Source organism: Bidens hawaiensis, unplaced genomic scaffold, assembly GCF_021521415.1.
Source record: "Bidens hawaiensis isolate Kalapana, Puna unplaced genomic scaffold, B.hawaiensis_p1.1 tig00004412_1, whole genome shotgun sequence".
NCBI classification, from domain to species: Eukaryota; Viridiplantae; Streptophyta; class Magnoliopsida; order Asterales; family Asteraceae; genus Bidens; species Bidens hawaiensis.
The window spans coordinates 1,144,019-1,161,365 of NW_027491265.1; the positions used below are offsets into that span (position 1 = coordinate 1,144,019).

Here is a 17,347-nt window from a genome sequence, read left to right on the forward strand (position 1 = left end):
ATTGTGCTGAATGCGGTCATATCATATCTTTTATTGTATCTTATTTCTGCCTAACTACTTATGTAATCAAGGATACATAAGTGTTATGTTTGACGAAACAAACATGATGTCCTCCGATGTCAATCCACATGATGTTATGCTATAAGGCTTTTAAACATTACACATAAAATATCAAATCAAATGAAACAAAAACACATTTTCCTCATCCATGACCAAAACAAGCCCGTCAAACAAAGTTCTTGGACATTAGTCAGCCTATCTAGTCTCTTAAGTGTCACACTTATATGAGCCTTTAATGTCAACAAGGACTCATATGTAATTAAATCTTAAACCCAGGTATATGCCATGCTAATGCAATTTTATCATCATAACACAGTTTATGTCAATTTGCCATTTTATGACACTAAACACAAACACGAACTTTACCATCCTGTAAAGAATAGCTCACGAAATTAAATGCTTTTTTCACTAAACTTATACCGAGTTACATTTTATTAAAAAAATTTTTTTTTTAAAATCCAATTTTACATACCTTTCCTACATCTTAACCACAAAACTACTATTAATAGCAAGTAACCTTAACAACTTCCAAACAAATAAGTTACAAAAACTGATAACCTTATCACCTTATACCAAAATTAAAAAGAAAAATCCAAAAATCCATTGTTTTACATTATTATTATATACTATACTATTAAAGCAATATCTTTTTTCATAAATAACATGCATTCTTATAATCTACTATATTATTAAAGAAATATCTTTTTCCATAAATAGCATGCATTCTTATAATTTATTGCTAATAAAATAATTCAAAATTAAATTAAAGTATATTCAAATTCTAAAATTTCTCCCCACTTTAACAAATCAAATCTACTATACGTCTATACTATTAAAGCAATATCTTTTTCCATAAATAGCATGCATTATTATAATTTATTGCTAATAAAATAATTCAAATTCTAAAATTTCTTAACAAATCAAAATTAAACATAATCACCTCCATCGATTCGATTAATTTCGCATATACTTTAGACCAATTTGTTTATATATCTACTCTTTGTGTTATTAAATTGTTTTTTATTAGTTGTCATTTTTTTATTCAGACATATTTATGTAAAAAAAATTATAAATTATAAAAACTGATAACCTTATCACCTTAACCCAAAAAAAAAAAGAAAAAAAAACAAAATCCATTGTTTCACAATATTCTTACTCATAACTGATTACAAGACAAAAAGTATTAATTTCTTTTTACCATAAAGTAACTTTAATTAATTTAATCCAACACAATACTCCAAAATAATATAATTTCACTAACATAACATATCTTCTAACGTGCCTTATTTGGAGGCAAAGCAGCAGCAACATTCATCATCCTCTTCTCCCATATTCATTCACTTTCTTTTTTTTTTCTTTTCCTAAAACACGCTTTCTTTCAATTCCATACGCATAATATTAACATCATCAACCAATCAATCAATCAAATCCAATCCAATTCGCCAAATCTTCAAAACCCATTAATCATATTCGATTCCCTTCAAAACCCACTAATCTTTAACCGATTCCATCTCGTTTCCGATTCAATTGGATTTAATCCGTTGGTTATTTGAGTAATGTGGTGAACAAGATTTTGGATTCATGATGCTAATTGGGGGATATGGATATGCAGAAGAAGGCAAACGGTGAGGATAATAGTTATTGGAATTGGCAATCGAATTGGGGGTTTTGTAGGGAATCGGAGTCCTTGAATTCGAATTGTTGTTATTATTATTATTATTTGATGGAACGGTTATCGGCTTCGATTGTCGGTGATGGGTATATTGAACATACGGTCACCAAATTGGATACGCTTGCAGGCGTTGCTATTAAGTATGGCGTTGAGGTAAACATTTGTCACAAACTGAATATCCAAAACCTTTTGATTTTCATGCAATTTTATCTTTTTAAAGAAATTTATATATATATATATATATATATACACACACACACCCCTCCCCCTGGAGAAGTATAAACCCTTGAGAAAACCCGTGAAAACAACACTATGTAGCATTGTATTTTTTTTACATGTAATATATGTTGTTACATTTAATACAAAACATCGGAAATATAAAAAAAAATGTTTTGCTATTTTTTTTACATTTTTTTAGTAATTTTTATATATGTTTTCAGTTGAGAAAATTGTAAACAAACTTTTATATTTTTTATTAAGTTTAATTGTGGACCACAAGATTTAATCTTTAATTAAAAACATGTGTTTAAGAATGAGTTTCTAGAGTTTTCACAACTCAAGTGGGTTTTTATACTAATCCTATATATATATATATATAGGGGAGATTTCAATTAAGAACCCATTTGAGTTTTAAGAACTCAGTGTAACGATTTTTTTTTTTCGAATTTTTTTTACACATGCGTAATATATGTAAGTTACATATACGTAAAAAAATTACAAAATTTTTTACGCACCGAGTCGACTTTTTACACATGTGTAACGGACGTAAAAGCTAGTGTAACCATTTACATATTTATTCTCTCTCCTACTTTGACTTTTTTGCTAGATTTAATCTCAACCACATATTCCAACCCATTTAATTAAATGTGTGGCCTAGAATTGAAGTTCTTAAAACTCAACATGGTTCTCAAAATATTCCTCTCATGTATATATATATATATATTCTAATTTTCATTTCTAAGGTGGTCAAATGATTGGTTAAATTCACTGTTGTAAAAACTAAAAATCGCTAGGCGCTAGTCGGGCGGTGGGTTAGGGACTGATGATTAATCGGGATTTTTAAGGATTAGTCGGATTGGAATTTATATGTAAATTTTCAAATATATATTCCAAATTTTATGTATAAAATTCTCAATTTTGACCGATTTTGGACAAACGGGGACATGTCGGGGACAAGTCGGTGGGGGTGGGCGACTAGCGGGGATTAATCGGCGTCTAGTCGGGATTTTTACAACACTGGTTAAATTTAGTAGGGAAGAGAGCAGAAAAATATCGTGCCGATTTTATCGGTTTGGTACCTACATGTATTGGTTTCATAAAAAATATTGAAACCAAATGGTGTCGGTACCTAAAACATGAAAAACAAATACATGTGCTGCGTGTTGTAGAAGTGTAGAACTCGCTAGGCTTTAGTCGGGCGGTGGGGTAGAGACTAGCGATCAATCGGGATTCAACGGATTGGAATTTGCATGTAATTTTCCAAATATACATATATATGACTTTATACTTAAATTTTTCAGTTTTGACCGATTTTGACTGAATAGTGATTAAACGGCAACTAGTCGGTTGGGATATAGCGACTAGCAATTAATCGAGGATTAATCAGCGCGTAGTCGGGATTTTTACAACCATGGGTACTGGTTGTGTTCAGTCAGCACCGGTTCGGTACGGTACTGGTACTTGGAGCAAAACATGAAAAAACAAATGATGAATTAAAGTGACTTCACTAACCTTGCAGACAAATGAATGATGTGTTAGAAACATAAAACTTTTACTGTAGTTTGGATTTTGTTAGCTATTTTTAGGACAAGGACAAATTGTAAGTTTAGCTGGTTATTCTCGGATGATGACCGGTCTATGTTGTTGGCTGATGACATCAACTAACTTTTAATCACTATATAAGTTGATTATATTCATCATTGGAAAGGAGATCATTTGACTTCATGAAGTCTTTTTTTTTTTAATGTATTTGAAGTTGAATTCTATTGTGTGATCAGGTGGCTGATATTAAAAGGATGAACGGGTTGACAACCGATCTACAAATGTTTTCACGCAAGACGCTTTATATACCTCTACCGGGAAGGCACCCGCCCTCTCCCATCATATCAAATGGATATGATATTCAAGGGTAAACATTACTTCTATTATAATTTATTTTGACTGTCTAATGGATATGAATTTTGTTTTGTATTTATAAGTTGTTAATTATAAATTGTTATCGGAACAAATACAAATGACTTTTATCGTGCGAAACATATGAAGTGAAGAAAAAAGGACACAATGGCATTTTCGTAATTCCTTTATACTGAATAGGGTAATTACACTACAACTTGCATTTTGATGTAGTGTAATAATAATTACGCTACATCTAACAAGTAGCGTAATGTTATTACTATACTTGTATATTTGTTGTAGTGTAGTTACTCTGAATTTGCTTATGTGCAAGTTTTCTTTTCACTTCGTACAATTTGTACGTTAAATCTTATTTATATGTTATTCGGACCCTATATATGTAGATAACGGTTATTAAAATAATTCGGACCCTACCTTTTAATCACAAGGGAATCTTACCTTATATTTAAATGGAAACACGTTGAATGACTATAATAATATACATGTATGCATATGATATATATTCAAGTATTCACATTGATGTGTTTTGACTTATTATCTTTGACTTATTCATTGATGTGTTATTATCTTTGACCCGCAGGCAAAAAAAGTCAACATCACCACCAAACCATAGACATTCGGATTTGTGCGACTCGATAAAATCCTTAAAACTGTCGTCCTCATCCCCGCAAACCGTTTCACCATCGATGAATGCGTTACGAGACTATTACGGCCTTAAACCGACCAGTCAAAATGGTACTAACGGAAGACTCGGGCCCAATCCTTATCAAAAAGCAGGTTCTTTCAACATAGAGAACGGGTCAAAACCGCCCCAAAGTTCCCACCCGCCACTCGGCCTGCACAGAAAATGTAAAAGCTTAGCTAACGGGTTGTCAGAAAACGGTGACGCTAGTAACGGGCCTGTTTCAAACGGGAAAAAGCCGGATTCCAGTACGTGGTACGATAAGTTAATGAGAAGGCGTTTATCAGAAGTCGACCTCCAAACGCACACCCCGGAAATGTTGCTTAAACCCGACACCACCAACACCGCTAGTGCGTTTTCAGCCGCTGCCGGAAAAGGCTTAGCCTTGCGACCAAAAGCCGCTAGCAAAACCGTCAGTGACTCTGATTCCGATGCTTCTGGTGTGAAAAAGTCTTCTAGCTCACCGAGCTTTTACGATTCGTACAATAATAGTAGTAACGGTAATGGTAATAGTAGTAGCAGTAATAATAATAATAATAACGGTTCGTCTATATCATCGATCTGGCCAACTTCGGTTTTGAATCTGACCGTTGACGCGTTGTCTACTGCCGCCATAACGAGGCCGATATTTGACGGGTTGCCGAAGCCGATAAGCGGTCGAAAGAACAAAGCAGCTATTGATTAGTACATATGGTCTTTCGAACAATTGAATTCGTGGGACAAAGAGGAAATAAGAAGAAATGATAATAGAGAAAAATAGGAATAAAGCAAGCCATTGATATCAATATATATTAATTTTTGGGGCTAAAACTAAAAGTATACATCTATTTAGATAGAAAATTGTATATTAAGGATTGTGTGTTGAGAAATGGAGAGATGATGTTTATATGTTTGTTTGTTTGTATTTAATTTTCTAAATTGTTTTTAAACCAAAGATCAATATCATACATTCTTTATTGAAATTGTGTTATTGGTATCATTTATGCAGAATTTGTAGTTCTGGTTCTGTTTGTGTAGGTTGAATTGCTGACATGCTTAGGCAACGCTCCCGTGGTCAGAAATTTCCAGCGGACACATGATCCCTCACGGGTCAAAGACAACTTATCTTACTAATAATAAGAAAGAGTTAGGCGTCTTCAAGACCTATAAATAAAAGCTTCTTTCAATCTATATTTTTGAATAGTGACGGCGCCATCATCCTCTTTTCTCACGAGGTTCGCTTTCATCTTAGACGATAGTCTGTGGCTACGGACTAACTACACTCACTCTCCTCATCCTATCTCTTCAACGTAGGAGTTTTTGGTCGTTGATAGACCTTCGCTGTTGTGCCATTAACCCCTTTGGTTGTGAGCGTGAGTACGAAAAAATTTACAATCAAACATATTTAGTGTTGGACATAAACAAATACTTGCATATAATTATTATTTGCGTGGGTTGTGTTCTACTATGTGAGAGTTACACAACAAACTAAATCGGGTCCAAAATGAAGCTAAATATGACTGAAGTATTGATGGATAAAGTTGTCCTTGGCATGAAATTGTTGGTGGGTTGATGCTAATGGGAGTTACTCCTATGTGAGTTACAGCTAACGAGTTACTCGTGATAGACGATTACTGCTTATGGTAGGTTAGTACTAACCGGTAGAAACTGAAATGTTTTTCGGTTACAATGAGTGAATAACTAACAAATAAACTAATTAAGCTGTTAAAAGACGTATAATACGATTTAACGTTTTGTTTAATCAGTTTAATGCTTAAGAAGTTCTATTTTTGTTTTGAGTGTAAAACCAATAGTTCAATCTTGCTACTTGTTTTAAGTGTGATTCCAGACGCTCTAGACTTTCTCAATAGTATACATCGATTCGATTCTTTTTCAGTGGGAGACGTATGTTTTTCATTCGTTATTATTTATTAGAAAAAATATATTCATTTACTAATTAATTATTTATATAAGTTCCCATAAAAACAAAATGCATGGCCAATGGACTTTAGCTCAATTAGTATCGAAGTGGAAGTAAAAGTTTTGACTGGAGACCGCAATGTATCTATCAAGTTTGAATCTGATTCCAACCGAGTTTTGTTATCTGGAACAGGAGATTGTGGGCTTGAGCTACCCAATGTTGTCTTGATCACAGACGTCTAAGGTCATCTTTTGTCATTAGGTTACGGTATTAATTTATTTACTTTTTCTTAAATAAGAAATCCTAAAAATATTGACATGAGCATGACTATTGTATTGCAATTTCCAGAAGCAACGGAACCTCAATTACAATTACAATTACAATTCTTCCATGTGAAACCCTAAATTAATCCCCAAATTCAAATCAATGCAGAATCCAATCACTCGCAGTTTCACCAAACTCTTGAGAGCCGCAGCTGCTGCAACAAGACCTAATAATTTAAAGCATCATCATCAATGGCGGCCGTACAGTCTGATACCGATGGTGATCGAGCACTCGTCGCGTGGCGAGAGAGCCTACGACATCTTCTCTCGGCTCCTCAAAGAGCGGATTGTGGTCATCAACGGTCCTATTTCCGATGACACGTCACACGTCGTCGTTGCTCAGCTTCTGTTCCTTGAGTCCGAGAATCCCTCGAAACCGATTCATATGTATCTTAATTCCCCTGGCGGAGCTGTCACTGCAGGTCTTTTAAATTCTAATTATAATTGTTTTATGCAAATTAGGATTTATTTTGGCACTTGTGTATTTAGGAATTGCTACTTTTTTAGTTTCAACTAGTCTTAGACGGGGAATTGATCGGTATCGGTTTGGTTTTATTAGTTACTGTACCGATAAGGTGCCTGCATAAGCCATAAGCTATAGCTATGAATAAAGAAAATCGTAAAAATAAAGCAGTAAGATGACCAAAAGGATATCTACACGTGTTAGGTTGTCGCGGTGGCGGATCATTAATTTAATATGTATTAGTAAAGTAATAATGTATGTTAGAAAAAAGAAAATAAAACTTAAAAAAAAAAAAGAATTTCACAAAAACCGACACACTTAGACCACACGTCGTGGCTTGGTTGTGGGAGGAAAACGAGCTCCACAACTAAGGTAGCGCAGCCCCCCCCCCCCTTTTCTAGTTTTCACCTTAGTTTTTCGTTGGATATACACGGTGGTGGGGGAAAACCTTGCCCAATCAATTTTTTAATATTTATATTAAAAAATTAAAAAAAGTAATAATTTGTGTAATGATTGCAAGGGGGGTTTTTTTTTAGGCTTTTTATGACTACACCATTTTTTTTGCAAAACTAGCCATTGCTGACGGGATATCACGTGTCGCACAACCCCCTGCGTGCTTAGTTACCACTGCGCGTGGTCTTATGCTAGTATGTGATATAATTTGATGTTTGTAGGCATGCGATTGTTTGAAAAATTCTGTATGGATATTTGGATCTTCTTACTGTTTGATGAAAGAGATACACTAGATGTTGCTCTACAAGTAGCTTTTGAACCTTTTGCTGTTAGGGGTTTATAGTTTTTTAAGCATGTATTGATGGCTGCATTACGCTTGTTATACATTTAGTAGTTTAGTATTAAATGTGCATAAAATTTATCTTAATTTTGAGTTTCAGAAAGTACTAGCTTTGAAGTACAACTCAAAGTGTCTTTCTTTGTTCGGTTTGCAACTGAAAGCAGTATTACGTTCTTGAAGCTAGTGTTGTTGTGAGTCTTAAGTTTTATCTATAATACGTACTCGATTCCACCTCATTGAGATCACAAATCATTTAAAGAGCATCAATGAGTAACCAATTTTTGGAGGATTGTCACTCAAGGTTTTGTTTTAGTTATTCAACTTAAATCGCTTTAAAATCAGTAATGTGTATTCTGCTCAAATCACATAAATTTAGGAATTCCTCAATTGTTTTAAGGTAATCTTTGTTACTTTGCTATTGAAAATTTGAGTGTTTGACATGAATTGAGCTCAATTTTATCACTAGACACACTTTAGGTTGTGTTTTAGATGATTTTGTAAGGTAGTGGAGATATTTCACTTGATCTTAGTGAAAGAAACGTTGTGACACACTTATTTGGTACCAAAATGGATGATTATGAGCATAAATGTAATTGAGAATGCAATATAGAATTGTAGCTTAGTTTCTAATGGAAGCATATAGAGGAAAAACCTCAAAACCAGACTATACCGTGGGTGAATTGTTCCAGAAAATTTCTTAATTATTAAGAAATTTAACAAATAAAAATCCATTTCATGTAAAATTGGTGTATTATTTTAACAAAGTCAAAATCTTTCTCTTATTTTATCCTTACATTTGTCATGCCTCAGGAGCTTTATCTAGTTCAATTTGATGATATTTATATTATGAATTATGATTTCAGAAAAAAAGTTGTAACTCTTTTGCTATATTTAGTTTTGGCATTTATGCTTTGCTATATTTGTGGATGTTATATCATGTTATAATGTAGTATTTAGATTTTCTTGGGAGGATAGTGGTAGGAAACAAGTTTGGCAATTCTGCAGTTTTTAATGTAAGATATCCATGTTAGCATTGTTTCAAAAAAGTTACCTTTTGATGTATGATGTGCTTGAATATGTTTATGAACACAAATATCCGCTTGATATATAGCATTTCTGCTGTTAAGGCAATACTGGTTAAATGAATGAACTGTTTTAAAGTGCCATTCATCCCATAATTTGGCATTCGGAAAATTTAACATTGAAGATTCTTTAGTTTGCTGTTAGCTTTTTATATGATGGCTTGATGCTCTCTTCATTGAAAATAAATCAGATTCATGACTGCTCTTAAAATAAGTAAGCCAAATACCAACTTATTAAGTATCATGTTTTCATTAAATCTAGTAAGAGAAATATTGATATAAATCTATAGCCTAACTACATATCTGCAACGGTTGAAGCTTATTAATATTAAACATCTTATTATTTTATAATGCTTACACTTGAAGCTTATTAATTTAAAGCAGACATACTCTACTACATTTTGCAGGCCTTGCAATATACGACACAATGCAATACATTCGTTCTCCAGTCAACACAATATGTTTAGGTCAAGCTGCATCAATGGCTTCTCTGCTATTGACGGCTGGTGCCAAGGGTGAAAGGCGATCTCTTCCTAATGCCAGCATCATGATCCACCAACCGTCAGGCGGTTACAGCGGGCAGGCTAAAGACATGACTATTCACACAAAGCAGATCATTAGGATGTGGGATTCATTAAATGCATTGTATGCAAAGCATACTGGACAGCCTGTAGATGTAATTCAGAAGAATATGGATAGAGACTATTTTATGACCCCACAAGAGGCTAAGGAGTTTGGTATTATAGATGAGGTTATCGATGAGAGACCCTTGACTTTGGTCACCGATGCTGTCAACAAAGGTTCAGAGTGAAAACCGAGTGAATTTGAGGTTTTAAAAATGGATTTTTTGGTTGTTTTTATGTTTGTAATTTACTAGAATAAGTGAGGAATTAAGGTATCCTGTTCTCCTTGCTTCTCTTTAATTGGGTTCATAAACTGGTTTCTTTACTGGTATTGTTATAGCATTTAATTAGCATTTGACACGATAATAATAGAATTGGAGTCTGAATTCTAACATGAATTTCGCGGGTTTGCTCTAATCCATTTAGTTAAATGAACTGGTTCGTGGCGCAGACATGTTTAACTTGTTTTAATGATACTTTAAAGTGTGATTACTTATACTGATTTGGTATTGAATTTTAAAATTTAAATGATTTAGAGATGAGAATCAGTCTTTGTAGCTAGACTGTTTATATACATTTGTATTTTTTATTCCCAAATTTGTAACTTTATATTCTTATAAGCATTTATTATATTTTTTTTTAAATATGTAATTGTATAGCGTTACATGCAAAAAAGAAAGGTAAAAATACCAAAGTTCACATTAAATAGATCATGTTCGTGTCAATTCATTAATACGTTTGTCGTGTCATGATTTGCATAGCCGTTTAAAATTTTCAGGTTGATGTCGGGTTTCTGTCTTCCATTATGTGGCATGTAAAATCATTCAAAACCGGAGGAGTGGGACGCAAAGACGCATTGGAACAAAATCAAAATTCAACAAGCCTTTCAAGAACAAGAAACTAAAACCGAAATCCAAAACTTATTCCTTCTATTGAAGAAGTTACAAGCCAAAATGTAAATCAAACACACACACACACACACACACACAAACACACCAATTATGAAGCAGAAAATTCCCGAAATTATAATTTGTCTATACAACAAACTTTTACACGAACACTACTTGTTATTGACAATATAACAACTCGCAAATAAAGATCAAAACACACACTTTTCGTGTCATAAAGACTATGAAACACCCGGAAATGAGAGTCGGTCCCTGAGAGTATCAAATATTGACGAAGCGGTTGTGTTCTGTTGTAACGTGTTTTTAAGACGCTCCAATAACTCTCCATCTTTACTTTGTGATGCAGCTTCTGCTGCTTCTTTTGCCATGCCTATTCGTGCATACGCCTGTTTCATACATGGTGATAATCAGTCAACGGGTCAAATTGATTAAAAGTCAAATATAAAAATACCTCTGCTTTTTCACGAGGATCTGCAAGCTTTGAAATATACTTAACGGCTTCACTTTTTTCATCAGCATCAATGCATGCCTCCACAAACGGTTTAAAACCTATAAACATTCACACCAAAATAAAAACGCATTTCCTTAAACCTTCATTCTACGTCTCCAAGAAGTCCTATCCTCAAATATGTCCTCAGGGAGGTTATTTCTTGTTAATGATATAACTTTTTTTATTTTAATATTATTATAATTTTTATTTATTTTGATTTATTTATTGGCTTAATTTTACCTTAGTTTTGTTTTCGTCTATCTATGAGGAAATGTTGTTTGAATGTTACTAATATTACATCATTTCTTTACTACTATTATCTTTTATGATTTATTTATTATTATTATTATTATTACTAATAATAATGCCTTGCCATTGGCGGGACTTTTGGCCGAGTATGGTTGTTTGTTGTTGTTTACTTTATTATTATTTTAAATAATAACCATACCGGTTGGAGGCCTTTTTTCCTTTGAAAACTTCTCTAAGGCATCCCAGTCTCTAATTGTTGCCAAGGCGAAAACTTTGAGCCAATACCATCGTTTCTCTGAAACCTGAAAATTCGAGTTTTGAATAATATCATTTAAAGTACGTCGAAAATAATATAATTTGAATAATATGAGCCATGAAGAGATTTACCTTGAATTCTGTTTTAACTTTTAGAGCAGCCCGATTGTTGCCCAATACTATGCATGTCCGAATTGTATCACTAATACTCGAATCAACAAATATTGGCTGTTTTGTACTTACTTCCAGCTCATGCTGCATCCTGCATTTAATATAAAAATAACGACACAAGATGTATAAATATATCAATCGAAAACATAATCTTGTCTTTTAAAAACAATACTTTAATAATTTTGTGTGTTCTTCAGCAGCCTTTGACTCAAAAACATGTTCCTTAGTTTCAGCAAAAAGATTTTGGGCTTTTTCAATGATTTTTATTCGTGGGCCATGAAGTGGAGATCCTCTGCTCGCCATTGGATTCTTGGCCATTTCCCATGATTCTTTCCACAATAAAAAGGCAACATCCTATAACATTAAATATAAACTCATTACACAACTATAAATAATGAGAAAGAAAAAAACGTCTAATTATGAATGCAGGCTTACATGAAGTTGACCAGTGGAAAGAAAGAAATCCTTCAAAAACTCATGTTTATAGCATCTGCATTAATAAAGATGTTCAAATTTTCATGTAAAACAAGATCAGAATAAAATAAAACAAGAAATTTTGAGCAATTTTGACTCACCGTGCATAACGTACAAATAAGTCACGTGCAACAGGTCTAGCTTGTATCATTCCGAATAACTCCAATGCTGGCCTCTATATAAGTCAATATCATATTAAATTGATAAATCAACATTATGTGAACTAAAAGATCATAACTGTAAAAATATTAATGAATACCCTTTGCCATATGTGAAACAGAACGAGATAAACAAGATCAGTATCACCGCTTTCAGTTGCCTTTGATAAGGCTGTATCTTCTTCCCCTATACCGAGTAGCAGAGGAACCTGAAAAGTCAGCCGTATTATTATGTGTAGCACACACAAACCTATCGTACTCAGTATATCCCACCAATAGCAAAGCTATAGTAGGGTCTGAGGAGGGTAAGATGTAGACAGCCTTACCTCTACCCCATAAGGATAGAGAGGCTGCTTCCGGTGAGACCCCCGGCTCGATAGTAGTTTTGCATCAAGCCTTGGACATAAGGCACATAGCACTCAATCATCGGGACACCGGCTGATCGGTGCATGTACCCTTGTCTTTCGGCTATCAACGCCACTACATGATGCCTGATTAACCGTCCGTCACTTTTAACGTTATTTTCACGAGATTAGTAAAATAACGTCAAAATTAGTGCAATTTCACTTTTGCCCACCCGAGGGTTCACACATATATACATCATATGTGCGCACCGCAAGCAGGGCTAACACACAAACCTATATATATATATATTAAAAATATTTGAGAACCATTTTGGACAACTAGAAAAAACCCCTCCAAAAAAATATTTAAAAAAATTATAAACCAAAAAATACGAAAAAATAAATAAATAATCTTGGTGTAGCCGTTGGGTTTAGTCTACACATATATGTATATTATCATTTAATCTCCAGTTACATAATGTGCACATATGTACATTATTATTTTCCACTCCATTTACATAATTTGTTAATACGTATGTGGATACAGAAAAAACATGTGTGTACATATATCTACATGCGTGTTTAAAATTGAAAAACAAGTATTATACATATACGTAGAAATTAAAAAAAAGTAACAAATTATGTGATTGGATAGGGAAAGGATAACGTACGTACGTACGTATGTATGTATGTATGTATGTATGTAGAAAAATTAATAAATTATGTAAATTGGGAAGAAAATGATAATGTACATGTGTATAAAGAATAACATCTATCTACATATATCTACATATGTGCTCAAAATTGAAAAATAAGTATTATACATATATTTATAAATTAACTAATTATACATATATGTACATGCTAAAAAAAACCAAGGCTAAACCGAGAAAGATTTTTTTTACTTTTTTCATTTATGCGTTTGTTTTGTTTCATAATTTTTTTTATTTTTTATTTTTTAGGGGTTTTTTAAGTAGTCCAAAATGGTTCTCAAAGTTCTCAATTTCCAAATGGTTCTCTCACGATCCCAATCCTATACACACACACACACAAAGTAAACACTATTTTAAATAAAAACAAACAAAAGCAGATTACCTGCTTGGAGGATAGAGGTTCGTGATCAACTAACATAGCAGCTAATTTCCGGCGACCGATCTGGTCTGCATGAGCAGCAACAGCAGCATACGAAATGCTTTTGGACAACTTTAACTGAAATTCCCAAACAGTTAGTTATTACATTTATATTACAATAGCAAAAACTGCATGTTTAATTGTTTATAAAGCATTGCGGTTTGCACACCTTATCAAGTAAAATTTCAAGAAGGGTAGCATCAGGAATTGCCGATGATACTGTTAACTTTGAACAAGCCCAGTGCATGATAACTACTTCCTGCATAAAACTCGATAAGAAATTAATTTAATTGGTTAAATAAATTACACTTTAAAAGATAGAACTTACTTGATTCATTCCAAGGTAATCTGATATCCTGAGTGCCAGCAGATGTTGGTGAGCATTAACCAGTCGACCAATCAAAACCGATGGTGTAAGCAACTAAAAGTAGAAAACATATTAATTTATATTCAAAATCAATCATGTAACTGAATCATGTTAAGGTGGTTAGAAACCTTGTATTGATGTATACTAAGCGGAATACCGGTCTCTGGGCTGCGTACAGCGTTTAAAACGCGCAATGTTTTGCTCATTTCCTGAATGCTTTCACGCTGAAATTGGCTGCCAAAGCCAACTGGATATCACTACCGTAAACAACAATTAGAGAAAAAAAACTTAAAATCTAATACACAAGCCGGTTAGTTAATACGTAACCTTGCTTATGTATGGTCCTCTAGTTCAAAGCACCTATTATTGAAATTGCTTATGTTTGCAACAATCCTATTATTGAAGTAGTTGTTGCAGATTATATATAGCATTATCAAAGCTTAATCATAGGGATTTTGACTGGTTAGGTCTCTGCGTTGGCTCTTAATTCTAGTTAGTATTCAGTCCAGGGCTGTTCACGAGTCGAGCCAGGGTTGTTTCGAGCTCAGGCTCGAAATTAAGCGAGGCAACTTAGCTAGGCTCTAGCTCGATTTTGAAGTTAAACGGGCTTAAGAGCGAGCCAACAAGCCAAGCTATGACTTGAGTCGAGCCTGGGTCGATTTTGGCTCGGTTACAAAAATGATCCAAATCAGCTCAAATGTTTCAAATCAACTATTTATAGCTAGTTTTATTCAAGCTTTTATCGAGCGAGCCACGAGCCTCGAGCTTTTTGAACAACCCTAGTATTCACTAGTTATATCATTAATGTACCTGTTGGTCCTTACTTTGTTGGACAGTTGCTAATAATAATTCAAATTCTACATCAACTAACATTCCTCAGACAAGTTTTCTACACCAACCGTTTGTTGCTTTCAATACTATACCTTTTTGCTTTGAGTTCCATATCATGCTATATATATATAATCCCAATATATTAACATCAAAACTAACCTAGAAAATGCCTGACCGTAACTTGCAGCTCTAAGTAGTGTCTGTTGAAGCATAGGATCGAATTCATGCCCTGCAGCATCAACACAGGCTTCAACAGCTTCAGGCAGTGATGAGCGTATCAGTCTCAAGTTTTCATCAGCCTGCAATAAATTGACATTAATAAATCTAACTACGATCATGATCATAATTCATAGGTAACATGAATAATTGTTACATAAAGTTCGTACCTTTGCACTCCGTCTGTCAAAATGATCCAACGCATCATACAACAAAGCTGCTGGTTCTGTGCTCCCAATCTTAAAGATCGACTCAGTTGAAGACGGGACCCGTTGCAGAAACTCCATGTTTGAGTTGGACAAGATTCTTGCTCCATCACACTCCGGAATAAGGATAATCGGGTCGTCATAAAGATAACGAACCGGATCTCCATACGGGCCCACCATCAGAAGCATATCATCCCAATACAACAACACACTGTCCATTCCACACCAAACAAGCTGCTCCGGAGCAAGAGCAGACTACACACATATACAGTTAAACAATAGCATTATAGTATTATTCATCAAATCATCACATTCTTTAATATATTCTTGGTTTTAAAAAATACGCCTAAAGCGAAACCCTCATTGTTTTTGGCTACTCAAGACGATCATTGTTCAAAAGGAAGCGAGTGAGGCATGATTTTTAGGCAAAAAGCGTCCTGACACGAAGCTGAGACCGCTTTCTTCCTATGTAGATTATTTATACATTAAATCATATATAATACTTATTTATAGCTAAATGCCGCAGATGCTAAAAACATATGATATGCATAAAAAAAATTATATGAAAACCTTGCGCCTCGCGTACGAAAAGCGTGCACCTTGTGCTTCGCGCTTCGGTTTTAGGCCTCACCTATGCTTTTTAAAACCAAGATCATATTACGCAAATTCACACAACAAACAAAACCACACAAGCATACTCAAAAATGATACTCGAAAACAATATTATACAATAAAAACAAAGTTAGGGCTTGCAAATCGTGTCTTATCATGTTTAACAGGTTAGACACGACGCGATCAATGTATCAAACATGAAAACGACTCGTTTAGCACTTGGCTTGGGTGGTTTGAGTGTGGCAGTTACATGTTTTATGTATCAAGGAGAAATGACAAACCCTAGCCTCCTAATTTTAATTACTTTTAAAAAGTATAAAATTGCACAATGTACTTTTTTGCTAAACAGGTCTTATCGTGTATCAAAGTAACCAGATTAAACAGATTACAAACCTCACAAGCATACTCAAAAATAATACTCGAAAAATCCGTAGGCATGACAAGAAGCTGCCCGTCATGCGTAAACGACGCCATCAGCTTCCCATTACTCGAAACAACCATCTTCTGCAACGGGCCCAACCCCTCGCCAACCTTCTGAACCCCATCTTCCTCCACCACCAACACATGATCCCCAACTCCCAACAACACCTCCACGTTCCCGGACATCGTGTACTGCGGCTCGATCACCGCCATACACAGCGGGAACTCCTCCAACCCGGCACCCGCAAGCTTCAAACTTTTCGGGTTGTTCAAATCGGGCACACAAAACAAATCAAACCCTTCATTCATACACACAACACCGTTCCCCCAAAACACACATTCCACCACATTAAACTCAAAACACTCGACACCCAGATTAATACTCGGCTCAATCAACTTGCAATGCACGTTATATCGATAAACAGTGCCGTCTTGAGTGACACAAACCAAGATTTGATCATGGGTCCAGTGTAAGCCGATTAAGCGGCCACCCGGGTTACGCCAGATGGTTTCGGAGATGGGTTTGCCGGCGGAATTGAATATGCGGAGTTTGCGGACGGCGGATTCGGCGTAGAGTTGGACGATTTTGGAGTCGTCGCGGATGAGGGCAATTGGGCCGCCGAAGGGGGCTGCGGCGACCTTGTTGCGAGCGAGATCGATGTGTTTCCATTGTAATTGGTAGATTTCGGGCTTGCGGTAGTATTTGTCGCCCAGGAGTTGCCATTCGGCGGCGATGTGGACGCCGGCCATGGAGTGAGCGGTGGTGTTGTGGTGGTGGTCACCG

General features: G+C 34.8%; 3 protein-coding genes across 3 annotated transcripts; 2 read left to right on the forward strand and 1 right to left on the reverse strand.

The window, feature by feature from the left end:
- Positions 1 to 1,660: 1,660 nt before the first annotated feature.
- LOC143626535 (uncharacterized) lies at positions 1,661 to 5,232 on the forward strand. The gene is made up of 3 exons (XM_077096599.1): positions 1,661 to 1,885; positions 3,730 to 3,860; positions 4,446 to 5,232. The coding sequence occupies exons 1-3, from the start codon at positions 1,661 to 1,663 to the stop codon at positions 5,230 to 5,232; spliced, it is 1,143 nt and encodes a 380-aa protein (XP_076952714.1).
- Positions 5,233 to 6,873: 1,641 nt separating this feature from the next.
- LOC143626484 (ATP-dependent Clp protease proteolytic subunit 2, mitochondrial-like) lies at positions 6,874 to 9,919 on the forward strand. Its single transcript, XM_077096565.1, has 2 exons — positions 6,874 to 7,192; positions 9,516 to 9,919. Exons 1-2 carry the CDS (start codon positions 6,874 to 6,876, stop codon positions 9,917 to 9,919), a joined length of 723 nt encoding a protein of 240 aa, XP_076952680.1.
- Positions 9,920 to 10,714: 795 nt separating this feature from the next.
- Positions 10,715 to 17,328, reverse strand: LOC143626503 (protein VACUOLELESS1-like). Its single transcript, XM_077096578.1, has 15 exons — positions 16,537 to 17,328; positions 15,496 to 15,786; positions 15,269 to 15,408; positions 14,407 to 14,512; positions 14,240 to 14,332; positions 14,081 to 14,170; positions 13,876 to 13,989; positions 12,538 to 12,645; positions 12,380 to 12,453; positions 12,240 to 12,294; positions 11,977 to 12,158; positions 11,766 to 11,895; positions 11,578 to 11,680; positions 11,091 to 11,188; positions 10,715 to 11,025 (listed from the first exon to the last, which is right to left on the reverse strand). Exons 1-15 carry the CDS (start codon positions 17,311 to 17,313, stop codon positions 10,861 to 10,863), a joined length of 2,526 nt encoding a protein of 841 aa, XP_076952693.1. The 5' UTR covers positions 17,314 to 17,328; the 3' UTR covers positions 10,715 to 10,860.
- Between the last annotated feature and the right edge of the window lie 19 nt (positions 17,329 to 17,347).

Excerpts from the sequence above, each read along its gene's own strand:
- LOC143626535 (XM_077096599.1), top strand. The coding sequence starts at position 1,661 with ATGGATATGCAGAAGAAGGCAAACGGTGAGGATAATAGTTATTGGAAT. Across the intron at positions 1,886-3,729 it reads CTATTAAGTATGGCGTTGAG|GTGGCTGATATTAAAAGGAT; the intron begins GTAAACATTTGT and ends TTGTGTGATCAG. Across the intron at positions 3,861-4,445 it reads AATGGATATGATATTCAAGG|GCAAAAAAAGTCAACATCAC; the intron begins GTAAACATTACT and ends TTTGACCCGCAG.
- LOC143626484 (XM_077096565.1), top strand. The coding sequence starts at position 6,874 with ATGCAGAATCCAATCACTCGCAGTTTCACCAAACTCTTGAGAGCCGCA. Across the intron at positions 7,193-9,515 it reads TGGCGGAGCTGTCACTGCAG|GCCTTGCAATATACGACACA; the intron begins GTCTTTTAAATT and ends TACATTTTGCAG.
- LOC143626503 (XM_077096578.1), bottom strand. The coding sequence starts at position 17,313 with ATGGCCGGCGTCCACATCGCCGCCGAATGGCAACTCCTGGGCGACAAA. Across the intron at positions 14,333-14,406 it reads TTAGTATACATCAATACAAG|TTGCTTACACCATCGGTTTT; the intron begins GTTTCTAACCAC and ends TTCTACTTTTAG. Across the intron at positions 11,189-11,577 it reads GGAAAAAAGGCCTCCAACCG|GTTTTAAACCGTTTGTGGAG; the intron begins GTATGGTTATTA and ends GAATGTTTATAG.